The sequence below is a fragment of the Stegastes partitus genome, unplaced genomic scaffold (assembly GCF_000690725.1).
Source record: "Stegastes partitus isolate 25-593 unplaced genomic scaffold, Stegastes_partitus-1.0.2 Scaffold1813, whole genome shotgun sequence".
Lineage (NCBI taxonomy): Eukaryota > Metazoa > Chordata > Actinopteri > Pomacentridae > Stegastes > Stegastes partitus.
Window position 1 is genome coordinate 115,968 of NW_007579544.1, and position 15,800 is coordinate 131,767.

At 39.6% G+C, this 15,800-nt stretch overlaps 2 protein-coding genes and 2 long non-coding RNA genes across 4 annotated transcripts; 1 reads left to right on the plus strand and 3 right to left on the minus strand.

The window, feature by feature from the left end:
- Window positions 1-1,495: 1,495 nt before the first annotated feature.
- On the minus strand, window positions 1,496-5,557 carry cenpw (centromere protein W). The gene is made up of 3 exons (XM_008302427.1): window positions 5,391-5,557; window positions 5,178-5,291; window positions 1,496-2,262 (listed from the first exon to the last, which is right to left on the minus strand). The coding sequence occupies exons 1-3, from the start codon at window positions 5,475-5,477 to the stop codon at window positions 2,236-2,238; spliced, it is 228 nt and encodes a 75-aa protein (XP_008300649.1). The 5' UTR covers window positions 5,478-5,557; the 3' UTR covers window positions 1,496-2,235.
- An 850-nt stretch (window positions 5,558-6,407) lies between these two features.
- hddc2 (HD domain containing 2) lies at window positions 6,408-11,186 on the plus strand. The gene is made up of 6 exons (XM_008302429.1): window positions 6,408-6,494; window positions 7,594-7,715; window positions 9,029-9,131; window positions 9,595-9,663; window positions 9,758-9,896; window positions 10,199-11,186. The coding sequence occupies exons 1-6, from the start codon at window positions 6,435-6,437 to the stop codon at window positions 10,348-10,350; spliced, it is 645 nt and encodes a 214-aa protein (XP_008300651.1). The 5' UTR covers window positions 6,408-6,434; the 3' UTR covers window positions 10,351-11,186.
- Window positions 11,107-12,246, minus strand: LOC103372720 (uncharacterized). Its single transcript, XR_521013.1, has 2 exons — window positions 12,194-12,246; window positions 11,107-12,151 (listed from the first exon to the last, which is right to left on the minus strand). It is a non-coding gene; the product is annotated as an uncharacterized LOC103372720 (long non-coding RNA).
- A 939-nt stretch (window positions 12,247-13,185) lies between these two features.
- On the minus strand, window positions 13,186-15,593 carry LOC103372722 (uncharacterized). Its single transcript, XR_521014.1, has 2 exons — window positions 15,297-15,593; window positions 13,186-13,437 (listed from the first exon to the last, which is right to left on the minus strand). It is a non-coding gene; the product is annotated as an uncharacterized LOC103372722 (long non-coding RNA).
- Window positions 15,594-15,800: the final 207 nt, after the last annotated feature.

Below are 15,800 nucleotides of genomic sequence, written 5' to 3' on the forward strand. Positions count from 1 at the left end.
CCTCCCTCAGTCCGACTGGGAGCATAAACAGGACGAGGCTTCTGGGAGAAAACAACCACTGGACTGTTTGAAAAGCCGAAAAGAAACGACAACGGGTCGAACCAAGAAATCACTCAGCTCTGCTACGTGACGCCCAAAGAACCAATGAGCAAAGTTCTACCGTCATACTGTGAATATTTAAAGCATTACTGGCCTTTAAAGGACATTCTGAAGCTTCTTGATGGACCTTTTCCATCATTTCTGAGCCTCATCAGTGCAGCAGACAGACACAGAAACACATCTGAGCTCTGGTAGAACCCGACACCAGATCCATCCAGGTGTCTCAGTCTGAACACTGGATCTGGTTTCTGTTCATTTTCTCTGTAAACCATCTGTCAGCATCAGTATTATGGGATGCATCGCGGTCTTAAGTTGTGTAAAACGTTCAATACGTCACAACGAAATACAAAAACGAGACACGAAATAAGACAAGTGAGACACAAAAAGCCAAAAGCGACCATTAAAATGAGAAAAAATTGTCCGTAAGACACTAAACAACACAAAACAACAGACAGGAGACAAAAAAAATGACCAAGATGAGCAGAAAACGAGGCAAACAAGACGCTGAATCAGTTCTACATCCATCCAGGTGTCTCAGTCTGAACACTGGACCTGGATTCTGTTCAGCAGGATTATTTTTCTATAATTTTTTAAACCATTTTGACAGTTTTCATGTCGTTCTGAACAAAGTTGGACAAAACTTTTAAAGCGATTACGGCGTTTGGACAAATGTTGGTTTATTTTGGAGAAACCTTGAATCATTTTGACTTTAAATACATTTTTCTGTCGTTTCAGGCAATTTTGTACACATTTTATATCAGTGAGGGCGTTTTGGTTTTTTGAGTTCTTGTGTTATTTTTTTGGCGTCATTTTGAACACATTTCGAGACCTTTTTTTGTCTCTGACCAGCTTTAAGCATCAGTATTATGGGATGTCTCATAACGTGAACAGTTTAATGTCAATGACAGAATCAGTCATCGGTACCCTGGTTGTGGTTCTGGTTCTGATCATTCACCAGAGAAAACTCTACAAAGTGCATTCTGGGTAAACTGTCCAGGCTCATACCAGCATGTGTGATGGTGGTTGGTCAGAACCAGGTCTAGACAATAGAAGGACCGTTTTACCTCCAGAACCTACCAGCTGATCATCTTCTAGACATGAATGATTTTCTTGGATTTCAAGTCATTTTGGGGAAGCTCTGGTCACTTTGAACAGGGTTGGAATCGTTTTGGACAACTTCAGAGTCACTCTGGAAAAGTTCTGAGTCATGTTAGACATTTTTTTGGACAGAAGACACATTTATGGAGACGTTTCAAGACCCTTTGGACACGTTTTGAACACTTTTGGGCACATTTGGGGTCATTTCGGACAGGGGGAACTCTACAAAGTGCATTCTGGGAAACTCATATTCGTGATATGTGTGATGGTGGTCGGTCAGAACAAGTTCTAGACGATGGAAGGAGCATTTTTTTACCAACATTTAATACCAGCTGAACATCTATAGACATGAGTCACTCTGTGGAAGAATCACTTTCTAACATGTTCATGTTTAAACACTTGTGGATGGATGTTCTGGTGGTGAAACGGAGAAAAAAACTCATGTGTTATAGAACAGTTGAACCTCATCGATCAAACCAGTTTTCAGCTTTCAGAGCCTGTTTAAGAGTCTTTCAGATTCTCCTCCGTTCAGTTTGTTCTGAGCAGCAGTGACGGTGTGTAATCTTGGTGTCCAACACCGTCTTTCAGTTTCAGAATTTGCAAGTATCAAAAAAAAAAAAAAGGATCATGTCGGATAAATCTATGCAGCGTGAAGAAGTGAGGAGGAAGCCGAAGCGATATGAGAGCTGACAGGAGCCTCCACTAACAGCTTCGGCTCCTCACACAAAACACTCAGTCGACTTGAAATTGTTTCGCTAAACTGTTTGAATATTTCTGTTAAACTTCCACATTTGGTAGTTTTGAGTTGTGGCACCGAGACGTTTAAAGTACGTGTAAAAGCCAGAAAAATGAAGAATTTAATAAGAAAAAACAAACTCTGATGACAGGAACTCAGAGCGTCTGCTTGCAGAGGGAATGCAAGAAAAAAAAAAAGAAAAAAAACAAAAGAAAGAGTTGATTTTAGGCAAAAACATACCACAAAAATATTCCTCGTCTGTCATAAAGTCCATAAAACAGAAGCGATGAGCCTCGCCATCGTCATCCTCTCGACTTTTTCAGCACTTTCTACAAAAAAAAAGAGAAAAAAAATATCCATAAGCATATATTTAGCATTTAAATGAACAAACAAACGTACAGTTCAGGTCGCATCAGATTTAATGTAAACTGGTAAATATCATTTGGTTTACAGATAAGAATAAAAAAAAGTTAAATTACCACATTTTAGTGATTTTTATTTTAAGAGTCACAAATTCCTGATTGTGTTTATTACAGAGTTCAAACAAATAACTTGTGGTTTGTGTAATTTTTTCATCTTTACTCGACTTTAAACTGATTTATTCAGACTGCAGGAAGGATCCAAAAAACTCTGCAATTACGTCGCTTCTAGTACAAAGTTTACAGCATCTAAATTCACTTAAAATCATTGTTTTGTCTCTAAAAACTTATGTCTGAGCACCGTTTACTGTTAAAACGGATCTAAAAGCTAAAAGAAAAATCTGCATTGTATTTGTTAGCCTTTATGTTCAATTCAAGAGTTTTTTTTGGTTGTGTTTAATGCGTGATTTGTGCCATGAAAGTACAGTTTGATCGATTAAACGTGCTGCTACTGAAGCTCAAACGTCTCAAATAAGCCAAAAAATCCAACATGTCGAGCACAAACACCTGCCTTTAGTGCTGCACATGATTTAGTATGACTATATTACCAGGAGCAGCAGAAAACCTTCTGCTGAGTGTTTTCAGTTTCATCAAATCAGAGCCGTAACAGTTAGTGTTTGATAGAAAATCAACCTGCAGTTATTCTGATCAGATGTGTTTTGTTTTAGACAAAATGAATTTCAGCAGCTCCAGCCTCTGAGATGAAAATATTTTCTGTTTTTCTCTCCTCATTGACAGTAAATTTGGTCTCAACCAGATAAACAAACAAGTATTTGAATAAATAAATGACGGGTAGGTATCGTATTACTGATTTTTTTAATTAACCGATTAGTTGTTTGGTCTGTAAAAGGTCAGAAATGATGGAAAGTGTTGGTCTAAAGAAAAAGCCTGGATGACAAATGACCTGCTTTGTGCAAAGATGGTCAGTTTACGGTCACGAAGGAGGAAAGAAATCCGAAAATATTCACATTTAAGCAGCTGGTATTAGAGGGTTTAGACTTCAGAATCAGAGAATTTATCACAAAGTACAAACATCTGGTGATTTTGATCAGCGACAAACTGACATTTAGATGTTTTGTGACGAAGATACAACAAAAAATGGTTCTTGTGCAGAAATAAACCATGTTTTAACTACACTGAGGAGGTAAGTTTTCTTTTTACAGATGCACGACTCAGCTGTGACTCTTTAAACCTGTAGATTAAACTACTCATCACTGTGAGCTTTATGTTCAGGTGGGGTGGTTCTTGATAGACCGGCTTTTAGTTATTTAAGAGACTCTTATTGTTATTTTACTTCCTCATATCACTTCATTGCCGTCTTTTACTGCAGGTGTCGGCTTGTGCACATGGAAGCTGGAAAAACCTGCAGGACAGTAAAACCTGATTCATCTTTAACTGTAGAGGAACCTGTAGCTTCCTCATTTCATCTTATTTCAGTTCCAGCTGCTCCTGATTTCGTGGATTCTTTTGTTTTTGAATCTCAAATGTTCTAATAAACATTTTTATCATTTTATCTTTTATTATAACTTTATTGTTTTTGCTACCGAGGTTCATCATCCATGTGCATCTTTTATTTTTCTGCTGTTTTGTAAACAAGGCCTCCACACATCAGCGTATTCAGACTTTAAATAAAGGCAGTGAATCAAACCAGTTAATTAATTATCAAATGGTTTGCGATTAATTGAACAGTGGACAACTGATTGTTTAATCATAGCAGCTCTAGTGAATTAACTAACAGACAAAACAGTAGTTAGAGCTCTAATTGGAGGTTGTTTAAATGTGTGCTACAAATATCAGATATTCACACGTCTCTCGTTAAGCTACACATGTGTGGGTCAATACTGTGGCGCTGTTTCACATTAAATTGCATTGTTAGAGCGAGTCAATAATGTTACACCATCCATCCATCATCTACACGCTGCTTAATTCTCACTAGAGTCTATCCCAGCTGACTCAGGGTGAAGGCAGGTTCACCTGGACAGGTAACCAGTCTATCACAGGGCTACACTTAGAGACAGACAACCAAGCACACTCACATTCACACCTACGGACAATTTAGAATCACCAATTAACCTCAGCATGTTTCTGGACTGTGGGAGGAAGCCGGAGAACCCGGAGAGAACCCACGCTGCACGGAGAGAACATGGAGACTCCACGCAGAAAGATCCCGGGTGTCCTCACCGGCGACCTTCTAGCTGCGACTCGACGGTGCTAACCACTGATCCACCTGCAGCCCAATTCTGTTACACCCTTGGCACAATTTGACCAATTAAGGGGTGTTGACCTGAACACCTCACCTGTTAGGAAACGCCTGAAGCACAGGTGTGGTGGCTTTATTCTGGCTGCTGTGATCACGTTTCTAGTGTTAAACATTTTTAGGAAATTTGTTTGGATTTTTAATAAAATGGTCTGTTATTCTCAGAGATGCAGCATCGACATGATTTTAAACTGCGTGTGATTACAAGAGATTCATTTTTATTATATTAAATCTACTTTATTTCCCACATTTTCTCCTTTCAATTACGTTCCAGGTTGTTGGTGCAGGCTGGTGTTGGTCACCAAGGTTTTCTGTCACTTTGGGTGTTTTTCTGTTGGACATTTGGCTTATTTTGTTTTATATTTTGGTTATGCCCTGCTAGCATCCTCGCAGTGCATCAGCCTGCTGAAAACCCTTGAATTCCTGATGCTGGTGACCCAGTTTCTGATCAAAGAAGCTTGTAATGGCGTTTCTGATTCGCACTGACTGTTGCTAACTTTCCTGGAGCTCATCAGTGTTTAGACGGAGCCAGACATGTAGCAGGTCAGTCCCAGGTGTTAGCTCGTACCTTGGTGACCGCTCGGACGTGCTGAGCTCTGATGGTGGCGGATTTCTCCTCAAACGCTTTGGCCTTGGCCTCCTCAGTCAGACTGTTCAGGAACAGGAGAGTCAACAGCTCAATCTGGAGACAAAAACAGGAGAAACGGGTTTATTATTACCGAACCAGCTCCCGTCAGTTAGCCGCTAGCGTTAGCATCAAACGGTACCGGTGCCTCCGTACCATCGCCTCCGACGCCGGCCGGACGTTGATGCTGCCCTTCGCCTTGCTCTTGACGGTACTCTTCAGTTTGGGAGCTTTGTTCAGCATTTTGTTCGATATTTTAGAGTAAAATTAAAGTTCGGAGCCGCTAAAAGGTTTGTTTACGTTTTTCAATCTCCCGCTCCTCCGACTTCTGGTTTCACTTCTTCTTCTGCGGGTTAAATGCTGGACGCAGCGGAGGCTGACTGCTGCCACCACAGGCCAGAGGCGGAACTACACCAACACGTTAAATCCCAATAATAATAATAATAATAATAATAATAATAATAATAATAATACAGAATGCAAACTACCGAATTTCAATAAGACTAAGTCTACACAGCAAATAATAAAAACACCAAAAATGCAAATGCACATTACGGACAGAAATATAATGGATTTGTGGGGTAATACCAAAAGAAAAAGAATAAATAGAATAAATGAAAAAGAGAGAAATAAAATGAAAAAATAAAGAATAAAACAGACATCACATAAAGTCAAGTATATAAAGTGACTTTTAATCAGACTTTATTTGCATAGCACTTTTTATACAAATGAAATGTAGCTAAAGATGAAAGGAATTAAAAAAAAAACATTAATAAAATAAAAACCAACAACATTATGTTATAAATTAAGGAACAGAGGGGATGCTATCCTAAATAACACCCTTGTAATGAGGAAACACCACGTTAAATGAAATAAAATAAAATAAAATAAGACAAAACCAAATAAACTATTAAAGGGAAAAAAATCTAAAAGAGAACTAAAACCTGCTGAACCGTTTATTGACATTAAACAAGGAGTCCAGGAAAACAACAAGATCTTTAAATCATTTATTTTCATCAGTTCAGACCCAAAGTAAGCGACCATAAAACAATGTTAAGTGAACACAGCAGACACCAGGAGATAACTGACCCTCCACCCAGACAGGAAGTGGCTTGTGTTGTGCTTTGCTGCCCCCTTGCGGCAGCTTCCGGTCCCTGCAGCGACAGACTCCGCCCCTCTGGATCCGGTCGCAGCAGAACGATGGCAGCTTCGAGCTCGAGCAACATGCTGCAGTTCATGAAGCTCATTGGACAACTCAAAGTAAGATTGTGGCTGAAAGTCGGGACGTTTCAGAACAAATGAGCTCCAGAGGGTTTGTGTGGGAGCTGGTGGTGCGTTCAGGGTCAACCGGACACACTGTAAAACCTGCAGGATGTGGACAGAGTGTGGAGCAGCTCAGCTCATTGATAGAAGCTCTGATTGGACTCCTGTGAACTCAGACTGAGTTATTTAAACCCGCAGGACGGTTTTTATGAGTTAATCAATATTTAAAATGATTTCTGAGTCCGATCAGAGCTGCTTTCCTTTTCTTGCTCTCAAATTATTAGTATTATTTTAAATGTAATGATGAGTCCTGCAGCTCAAGTTATGCAGTAAATGCAAACCAAGGCTGATTTTGATTTGTTGTTTGATTAATTAACTGCTCGATTATGTGATCTGCTGCTGGAATCTGTTTATAACTTTTAAAATCAATTCAAATGCAAACAACTAAAAACCAACCAAAAAAACCAAAAAGTAAAAAAATGTTCTGGCAAATATGATGATCGTAGGTATTTATTAAAGTAAAATGTCCTAATTTTGCTATTTCCAGCCGCTAAAAGGTGAATATTTTCTTAATTTTCATTGATTTTAAACCATTTCTATCTGGAATGTATATACTATGATATAAATATCAGGTCGCTAGGTGCCAAACTATTCTCAAAATTCACTGCAAATGAGAAAACCAGGCACTTGTCGACATTTCTGTGATGTTTTTAGTTCCTAGAGCTCAAGGGAATGAATTCAAATCTCTAAAGAAACCTGAAGAAATTCAATTTACTGTCATAAATGTTTAAGAAAATCAAGAAACACGCGTCACCCAGAAGCAGGAAACAGAGATTCTTAGCTTAAAAATGTCCTTTTAAGATTGATCTGACTGTCTTTGTCCTCATGAATTGATGTCAGTTATATTAATATTTGGATTAATTACTCTTGGATTCATTGTAATTAACTAAAACGAGGCATCAGGACAGACCTCAGCATCAGATTAGAGTTAAAAATGTTCTTTTTGCTTAAAACGAGAATGAATCAGGCAGCAGCTGCAGAGACGTGGAGCTCAAACACATTTTAGTTTAACTCTTCCTCGCTGACGTTCCTGCAGAGGGTTCCTCGGACCGGCTGGGTTTACCGGAAGGTCCAGAACCCGGAGAGTGTCTCGGATCACATGTACCGGATGGCCATGATGTCTCTGACCATCAGCGACCCGACGCTGGACAAACACAGGCGAGTCTGACGGGAAGTTATGACAGCTTGTCGTGTTTGGTTCGTGTTTTTAACTCCTTCTGCTTATTTTTATATTTTATTTTTGCTCTTTTATGTGCAGGTAAGTCTGCAGTCGTGCACATTTATTTAAATCTTGATTTAATGTGATCTTTTATTGATCTGAACTTGTCTTCTGGCTTAAAAACAACTTTAACAAAAGACAACAGACTGTAAGAAATTGTGTCAGAAGTGTTTTTCTTTTGCATTTTTACTAAAACTTTGTGCTGATGCAGGCTGTTTGAGATGTTTGCAACTGACCAGAGAACTACAACAGTTTGTATTTTATTATTTAACACACTAGGATGTGATTTGAAAAAATCACCAGGAGCATTTGAAACAGGATAAAAGCTGCAATTTCCTAAACAATCGTGCAAACTTGAAGGGTATGAGTAATTCTGGACATAACATATTCAGTAAAAATGTAAAAACAAACATTTCTAACACAAGTCTTCGTCTTTGTGTCGTTTCCAGTCTGAATTAGCTTGTTGGTGAAATAAAAATTCACTATAAATCACAGTTTGGGGCTGAACGATCGTTAAGTTTTGTTTTCTGGTTTTATTTTCTGAGGCTTTATTGCAGAAACCTGCTTTCTAAATAAAGTTATTGTGCAGCTGACACCAGACGTTTACGTATAAAAAAAGACATGAAACCTTTTTTTTACTCACTATCTGACATTAAATCAGACTTAAATCATCATTCATGAAGCACGGGGGTGGCAGCATCATGCTGTGGAGGGACTGGTGACCTTCACACAATAGATGGCATCATGAGGAAAGAACATGATGTGGAGATACTGAAGCAACATCTCCAGACATCAGCAGGAAGTTACAGCTTGGACACTAATGGGTCTTCAGATGGACGATGACCCTCAGCATAGCGCCAGATTAGCTACACAGAGGCTTCAGGACAACAGAGTCAGTGTTGTGGAGTGGCCATCACAAAGCCCTGATCTCCATCCTGGAGAACATCAGTGGAGCAAGGAGACCAACAAACCTGACCCAGTTCCACCAGTTCTGTCAGGAGGAATGGGCCAGAACTCATCAGACTGTTGTGAGAAGCTTGTGGAAGGAAACCCAGAACGTTTGACCCAAGTCATAGAGTTTAAAGGCAACGCTAGCAAATACTGAGGAGATGGATGGAAACTTCTAGAACTAACTGACTTAAAACAGGAAAAGTTTCGTCTGATTTAATGTCAGAGAGGAAAAAGTTGATGTAAACGTTTCAACTGTATTTGTAGTGAAGATCGAGCTTTCCGTCTCTCCGTCTGTGTTCAGGTGCATGAAGCTGGCGCTGGTCCACGACATGGCAGAGTGCATCGTGGGAGATATCGCGCCGGCGGACAACGTCAGCAAAGCAGAGAAACACCGACGGGAAGAGGTGAGAGAGCTGCAAGGACGACGACTGAAGTTCAGCAAATCACACGTTTTACAGAAAGGATTCACGTCTGGCTCAGACTGATCTGTTTCTATGATAATTACTTTATTTAACTTGTTATTTTATGAACTTTATGGTGCGTTTCTTCTATTTAGTGCGTTTTTATTTATAGCATATTTATTGTGTATTTTCTATCTGAGCGTGGTTACGTTTATATTTAATATTTTTCCATTGTGGTCACTTCTGGTCTTTTCTATTTTTAACTTAACTCTTTTAAAACCATAATAAATAAACATTTGAATCAACGTCTACCTTCACGTTCTCCTCTTTGCATTAGAACTTAAACCAGTTTATTGGTGTCGTCATGATTTGAATCTGCTGCACAGTGACAAACCTCAGCCAGATGTTTCCTCCAACGTGTTCGGTTCTGCTCTCAGGATGAATCTTTGTTTTCTCTCCTCCTCAGGAAGCGATGCAGCGTCTCTCCGGCCTCCTGCCCGACGGACTCAAGCAGGAGATCTTTGGACTCTGGGAGGTTCGCTGCTCTCCTGTTTTTTTTTTTTAAATTTGTGTTTTTTTCCTGCTTGTGTTCCTCGTAATCACGTCCAATTCCGTCGTCTTGTGAGCAGGAATACGAGACTCAGAGCAGCGCCGAGGCCCGGCTGGTCAAACAGTTGGACCTCCTGGAGATGATCCTGCAGGCCCACGAGTACGAGGAGCTGGAGGGGGCGCCGGGCCGCCTGCAGGAGTTCTTCAACTCCACCGCAGGTTTGTGTCGACGCCTTAGTGGGGTTTCCTGATCAGAAAGTCCTGAACGTGGAGCTGGGAGCATCAGAACACGAGGTCCAGGTGGTTCTAAACCGCTGGTAGCTTCACACTTCTCCAGATGAAGGTCTGCAGCTCCCACCAACAGGAGAAGCATCAGTTCTGCTCTGGGAGCTGCTGCTGCTTCGTTTGAGACTCTTTCTGGTGAAAACCCAGTTTCTGACCCGGTTAACAGGTCCAGACAGGGATTCTTATCTAAACCTCAAACCTAAACACTAACTCGTGTTCTTGTCGTCTGTGTCCAGGTCGGTTCCAGCATCCCGACGTGCTGCAGCTGGTCGGCGCTCTGAACGAAGAGCGAGGACGTCACATGACCGACTCACAGACTTCTGGGAAACCGCAGACGGCCGCTTCAGCGTCCGAACAACAAAACCCGAAACCCTCACCGACGTCCTGACACACAAACGAGGAAACTGGACTCTGGACGTTCAGACAATAAAACGGTTCTTATTCCTTCTGTTTACAGGTTAAATTCACTCGTTTGTCTGGAGCTTGAAGTTGTTTTCAGGACAGATGCTGGAGGTTTGAAGCAGCTGCTGATGACTTACTGATATGACAACATGAGCTCATATCTGCACATAAAGTTCTCTCATTGATGCATTTTTAGTTTGTTGTGGATGTTTTTTACATATTATACCCTGTAAACTATATTCTACACATGAACAGGCTTTAATTTGTGTTTTTCTTGTTATTATAAACGTATATTATCTGGCAGATACTCCATCATTTGCCGTTTTTCTGCATAAATGTGACTGAAAACATCCTCAGATTTTCATATAAATCATAAAAGTGGACAAAAAGAACCTGATTTGACAAATAAAACTGACATATTCCACTTGTTTATTTATATTTTAAGGAAAATAATCAAATATTATCACATAATAAATACGTTTATATCAATAAATACAAGATTAAGTTCAATGTTTGTCTTTTATTTCTTTAATTGCATCATTTTTTAAATATAATTTTCATACTCGTGTGATAATCTGAGGACGCTTTCGGTCACGTTTTTGCAGAAACGAAGTGAATTCTTAATTGCGGTGCTTTTTTTTTTTCTCCTCCTCGTTATAAATCTGATGAGTTCAAACATTTCATTATTTTTTTTCTGCCCAGAGCTTCAGCTTCACGTTCATAAAAACAGTCGTGTGTCACATTTGGTTTGAACAGTCTTTATTATTTCAGCCATAAAAACAGTGAATTAAACGGAGGAACGTGTTGAACAGCGTTATCACACGTCAGCGTCTCGGTCTTTGGGTTATAAACGTCTGCTAACAACAGATCCTGAACCGTCGGTGCCTGAGTTTTAATTAAACGTATTTGTCTTTTTCAAACCACAGCAAAGAAAATCTCAAACACACGGAGACGGATTAGACGTCACTTCGACAGCGGAGTTACGAGAAAAAAAAAGTTAGAAAACAAAAAACACAAATATAACGTGATCTTTAACACTTCGTGGCACCAAACTGCTCACAGTTTAGTGAAACCGGCTCCATGCAGGTTAAACCTGCAGCAGGAAGAGTTCAAATCTAGAAAAACTACCAGCATACGTCGGATTTAAAGGTCGTGGACGGTTTCACAGATAACACCGAGTTTCTACCAACAGTCGGTGAATCTGAGAGTTCGATGAGCTTAAACGTGTTTAAACGTGTTTACGGTCGGCTGGGATTTTAAAAGAGCAGCTTGTTTTTAACTCTTAAAGGAGAATTTCAGTTTGTTCCAACCTGCTGCGTCACGTTAACTTGGACCTTTGAATTTGTGGAGATTCAGGAAACTCCCAAAAGACAGAAGATTTTTAGGCGAGTCATGACTGAAGCTAAACACAGAAACTGGCCCGACCGGACCACCAACATGTTCAACCGCTGCTTCGTTTCCTGGTACGAGTTTGAATTTCACTCAAAATGTGTCTAAAGGTACCAAAAAAATGTCCAAAATAATCGAATACATGTCTCGAGTTGAGTCATAAAACTGTCCAAAAATAACTGGAAACAAGTTAAAATGACTTCAAAAATGAAAAAAAAGGACTCCGTCCTAAATGACGATTAAATGATCAAAGTGACTCAAACAACATGTCAAAAATGGCTCAGTGACTTAAAATGTCCAAAATGATTTGAAATGTGCTCAAAATGACGTAAAAACTTGCTAATTAACTTGAAACGTGTCCTGAATGACTGAAAATATGTCAAAATGCCACAAAACATGTTTAAAGTGACTCAAAAAATGTCTAAAATAACTTCAAATATGTTCAAATGACTCAAAAATTATCAAAATGTTTTAAAAAAAAATGCCCACATTGACTTAAAATTTGTCCAAAAATGACCAAATTTAAAAAAACAAAACTCAGAAATTGTCCAAAATGATTTTTTTCTAATTAACTTGAAACAATATTTTTAAAAAATGTCAAAATGACACATACAATGTTCAAAATAAATTAATACTCAACTCAAATGACTCAAAAATTGCAAAAATGACTCAAAAAAATGTCCAGTGACTCAAAAAATTGTCAAAAATGTTTTGAAATGTGTCAAAGACTGTCGACTGAAAACCACAAAAACTGAAGCTTTAAAAATGTTTGAAAAACAGTCTGAGATGATTTGAAATTTGCTCAGAATGATTCAAAAAATGTCCAAATCAACTCAAAATTTGTCCAAAATAATTGAAAACTTGTCAGCAATGACTCAGAAATTGTCCAAAGTGAATCCTCATCTTTCTATTTAACTCATCACTCATGAGCCCTTAATGACTCACAAAATGGTCCAAATGACTCCAAAGTGTGTCCACAGACCTTCAGCTCTCCGTTTGCTCAGTTAACATGAATGCAGTTGGAAGGATTCTGTTCCTGGTGGCTGATTTCTGTGTTTAACATTCAAAGGATTCCTCTAAAAACACGTTAACGTGATCCTCTGCAGCTGGAAACAAACTGAAATTCTCCTTGAAGACTAAAATCTTTTGTCTGCAGATACTCAGAATGTGAATTAATCGACTTTTTGCAGCCTTTAGTGTTGGAACGTGATGCAGAATGTGTGTTTTTAATCACATATTTCTAATGAGAGGTGGTGTTTCTGGTATAAACCTCTGCTTCTGTTCCTGCTTGTGTCGGATCTACAGCAAAGCCGACTTACAATCTGCTCACCTGCACTCGTTTCTCGCGGTGGTTTCGGGTCTAACTGCTCCTCAGACCGTCTGCTGAACATCTGGAGAACATCTGGAGACATCTGGAGCCACACGACAAGTCTCACGTCAACAACCAGCTTTATTTCTAATTAGGTTTTTTTTGGTGGGGGGGGGAAGTTTCCATCCGGGCATCGGAAGACTTCTGATTGTCTGCAGAGCGTTTTTTTTGGGTTGTTTTAGGGTTTCAGTCCTAACACGGCCGCTCGGAGCCGTCCGTCAGGTCGTTGGTGGGCGTGTCCTGAGAGGTGGCGTTGGCGGCGGACGAGAGGACGTCCTCGAAGCTGCCGCCGCTTCCTGTTCCTCCCACTTTGGTCTGCAACGAGAAAAACAGCGACGTAAGATCGTCTTTATCGTCGACTCCAGGGGGCGACAGCAACAGCTGACCTCTAGAGCTCCTGAGAAGGTTTTAGAACATCAAGGAGGGCTGAAGTTTACAGAGAAGCTCCAGATATCAACCCTCTGAACCCCAGAATCCACTGGCAGGGTTAAAATCATCTTATTTCCTAAAATAATTCCAGAAAATTCCACCGTTTATCGGAGCCAGAAACTGTAAAAACAGAAAAAATCCTCACGTTTCCAACTTTCTGACAGTCCCTGAACGCATCATGAGCAAAGCGTGGCTCAGTCTGTAAAATTAACAGAATCTGAGCTTAAAATCAGGATATTTACTCAAAGTCGCTTCATTCTATGCGTCTGTTTATTTAATTTAAAAAAAATAAATAAAAAATCTGCAAAAATAAATCATTTGACGTAAACAGATTTCGGAAAAAACAAAAAATTCTGAACTCCTCGACGCAACTGCTAAGTCACGACTGACTCAGCTGTGAGCGACGAATATTTAACAAAAAATCAGAGAGTTTCCAGGTTGAACTGCAGCCAGTGTTTCCTCAGAGACACTGAGAGGAAAATCCAACCTACTGGATCAGAACCAGAGAACAGAGGAGCTACATCCAGCTGATGGTGGAACATGGATAGAGGTAAATATCTAAAGTATGCGGCAACAGAACGACCACAAAGAGACGAGTGAAATAATTAAACGTGACACAAAATAAGAAAAAGACGAAGGAAAGGAGACCAAACTGTCCCAGAGAGTCACGAAACAACACAAGCAGGACAGAAAACAGCAAAAACGAGACAGAAAACGTCGACAAAGAGGCAAAACTGTCCAACAGAGACACATTAAGCCGCTAAAAACAGATCCCAAAACAACTAAAACGGAGCAAAACCGTCGTCCAAGGCTGTAAAAATGTAAATAGTTAAACATCTGTAGGATGTAGAGCCTCAGGTTGGAGTGTTGGTTCCAGTTTTTGTAGAATAAATATTCAAAACCAACAAACTGAACTGTTCGGCGTTGAGAGGGTTAAAAGCCAAACACAGAGAAGAAGTTAGCGTCGACTCGTCCTCGTCGGGTTTAAACTCTTAAATCAGAGCTCAGCGTTCTCCTGCCGACACTGTTATCAGTGAATATAAATAACCAGCGAGTCGCAGCCGCAGTGTGAAGCTCGTAATTACAAACTGATTACAGTGTTTTGTTCTTCAGCGTCACTCTGGAGGCAGCAGCAGCTTCTGTCTGCGTCTCTGGTTCTGTGTTTGGTGGAGATCTGTACGTCTGTAGAGTCCAGATCGATGGTTCAGCTTCATACGGAGAAATCATCACTTCAGCTAATAATAACCAGGTCACAGGTTTAATGTGCTGCAAACACGAGGTTTTTATGTTGGTTTAGAACTAATTTAGGCTAATAAGGCGAGCAGGAAGAGAAAAGATGCAAAATCACCACAAAAACACGTGAAGTCACAACAAAAACAGGCCGACACGCCACAAAAGGTCACAAAATCATCATTTAAAGTGCAAACCACCACAAAAAGATGCAAAATCACCTTAAAAAGGTTTGAAATCACAACTGAAACAGGACAGTTCACCAGGAAAAGTCGCAAATCCAGTATTACAGAGTAAAAAACAACTAAAAAAGACACAAAATCATCCTAAAAAGGTTTCAAATTAAAACTAAAACACGTGAAATCTCAACAAAAACAGGCCGACACGCCACAAAAACTCATGAAATCATCATAAAAATGGTGAAAACCACCACAAAAACATTCAAAATCACAACAAACACACAGAAATGACAGTGAGAAACCAACACGTTGAGCAATAACACAAACTGTGTTCACCTTAATAGTAGAAACTGTCGTCTCGACTTTCTCCTCGAAGGACCTGAAGCTGGGAGAGTTTCTGTGGAAACAAGAAGACAAAATTAAATCTCATTTTAGAACAGGCAGCAAATTACCTCCTGACATCATAATACGGCTCAAATGAATAAAAAATGTTCCATACGACTCCAACTTGACTTGAAACTTGTCCAGAATAACTCAGAAATATCCAAACAACTTTAAACACGTCCTGAATTACTTAAAAATGGCCCAGAAATGTCATAAATGACTCAAAATTGGTCCAAATCGATTTGAAACTTGTTCAAAATGACTTAAACAAAAACATCCCAAATCCTTGAAGTTCTCCCAAATGATCCAAACTTTGTCCAACTTGACTTAAAAAAAAGTCCTACATGACTCAAAGAACATCCTAAATGACTTAAAACGTTTCTAACTGACTCAAAAATGTCCCACTGACTCAGAATTTGTTCAAATTGACTTGAAATGACTCAGACATGTCCAAAA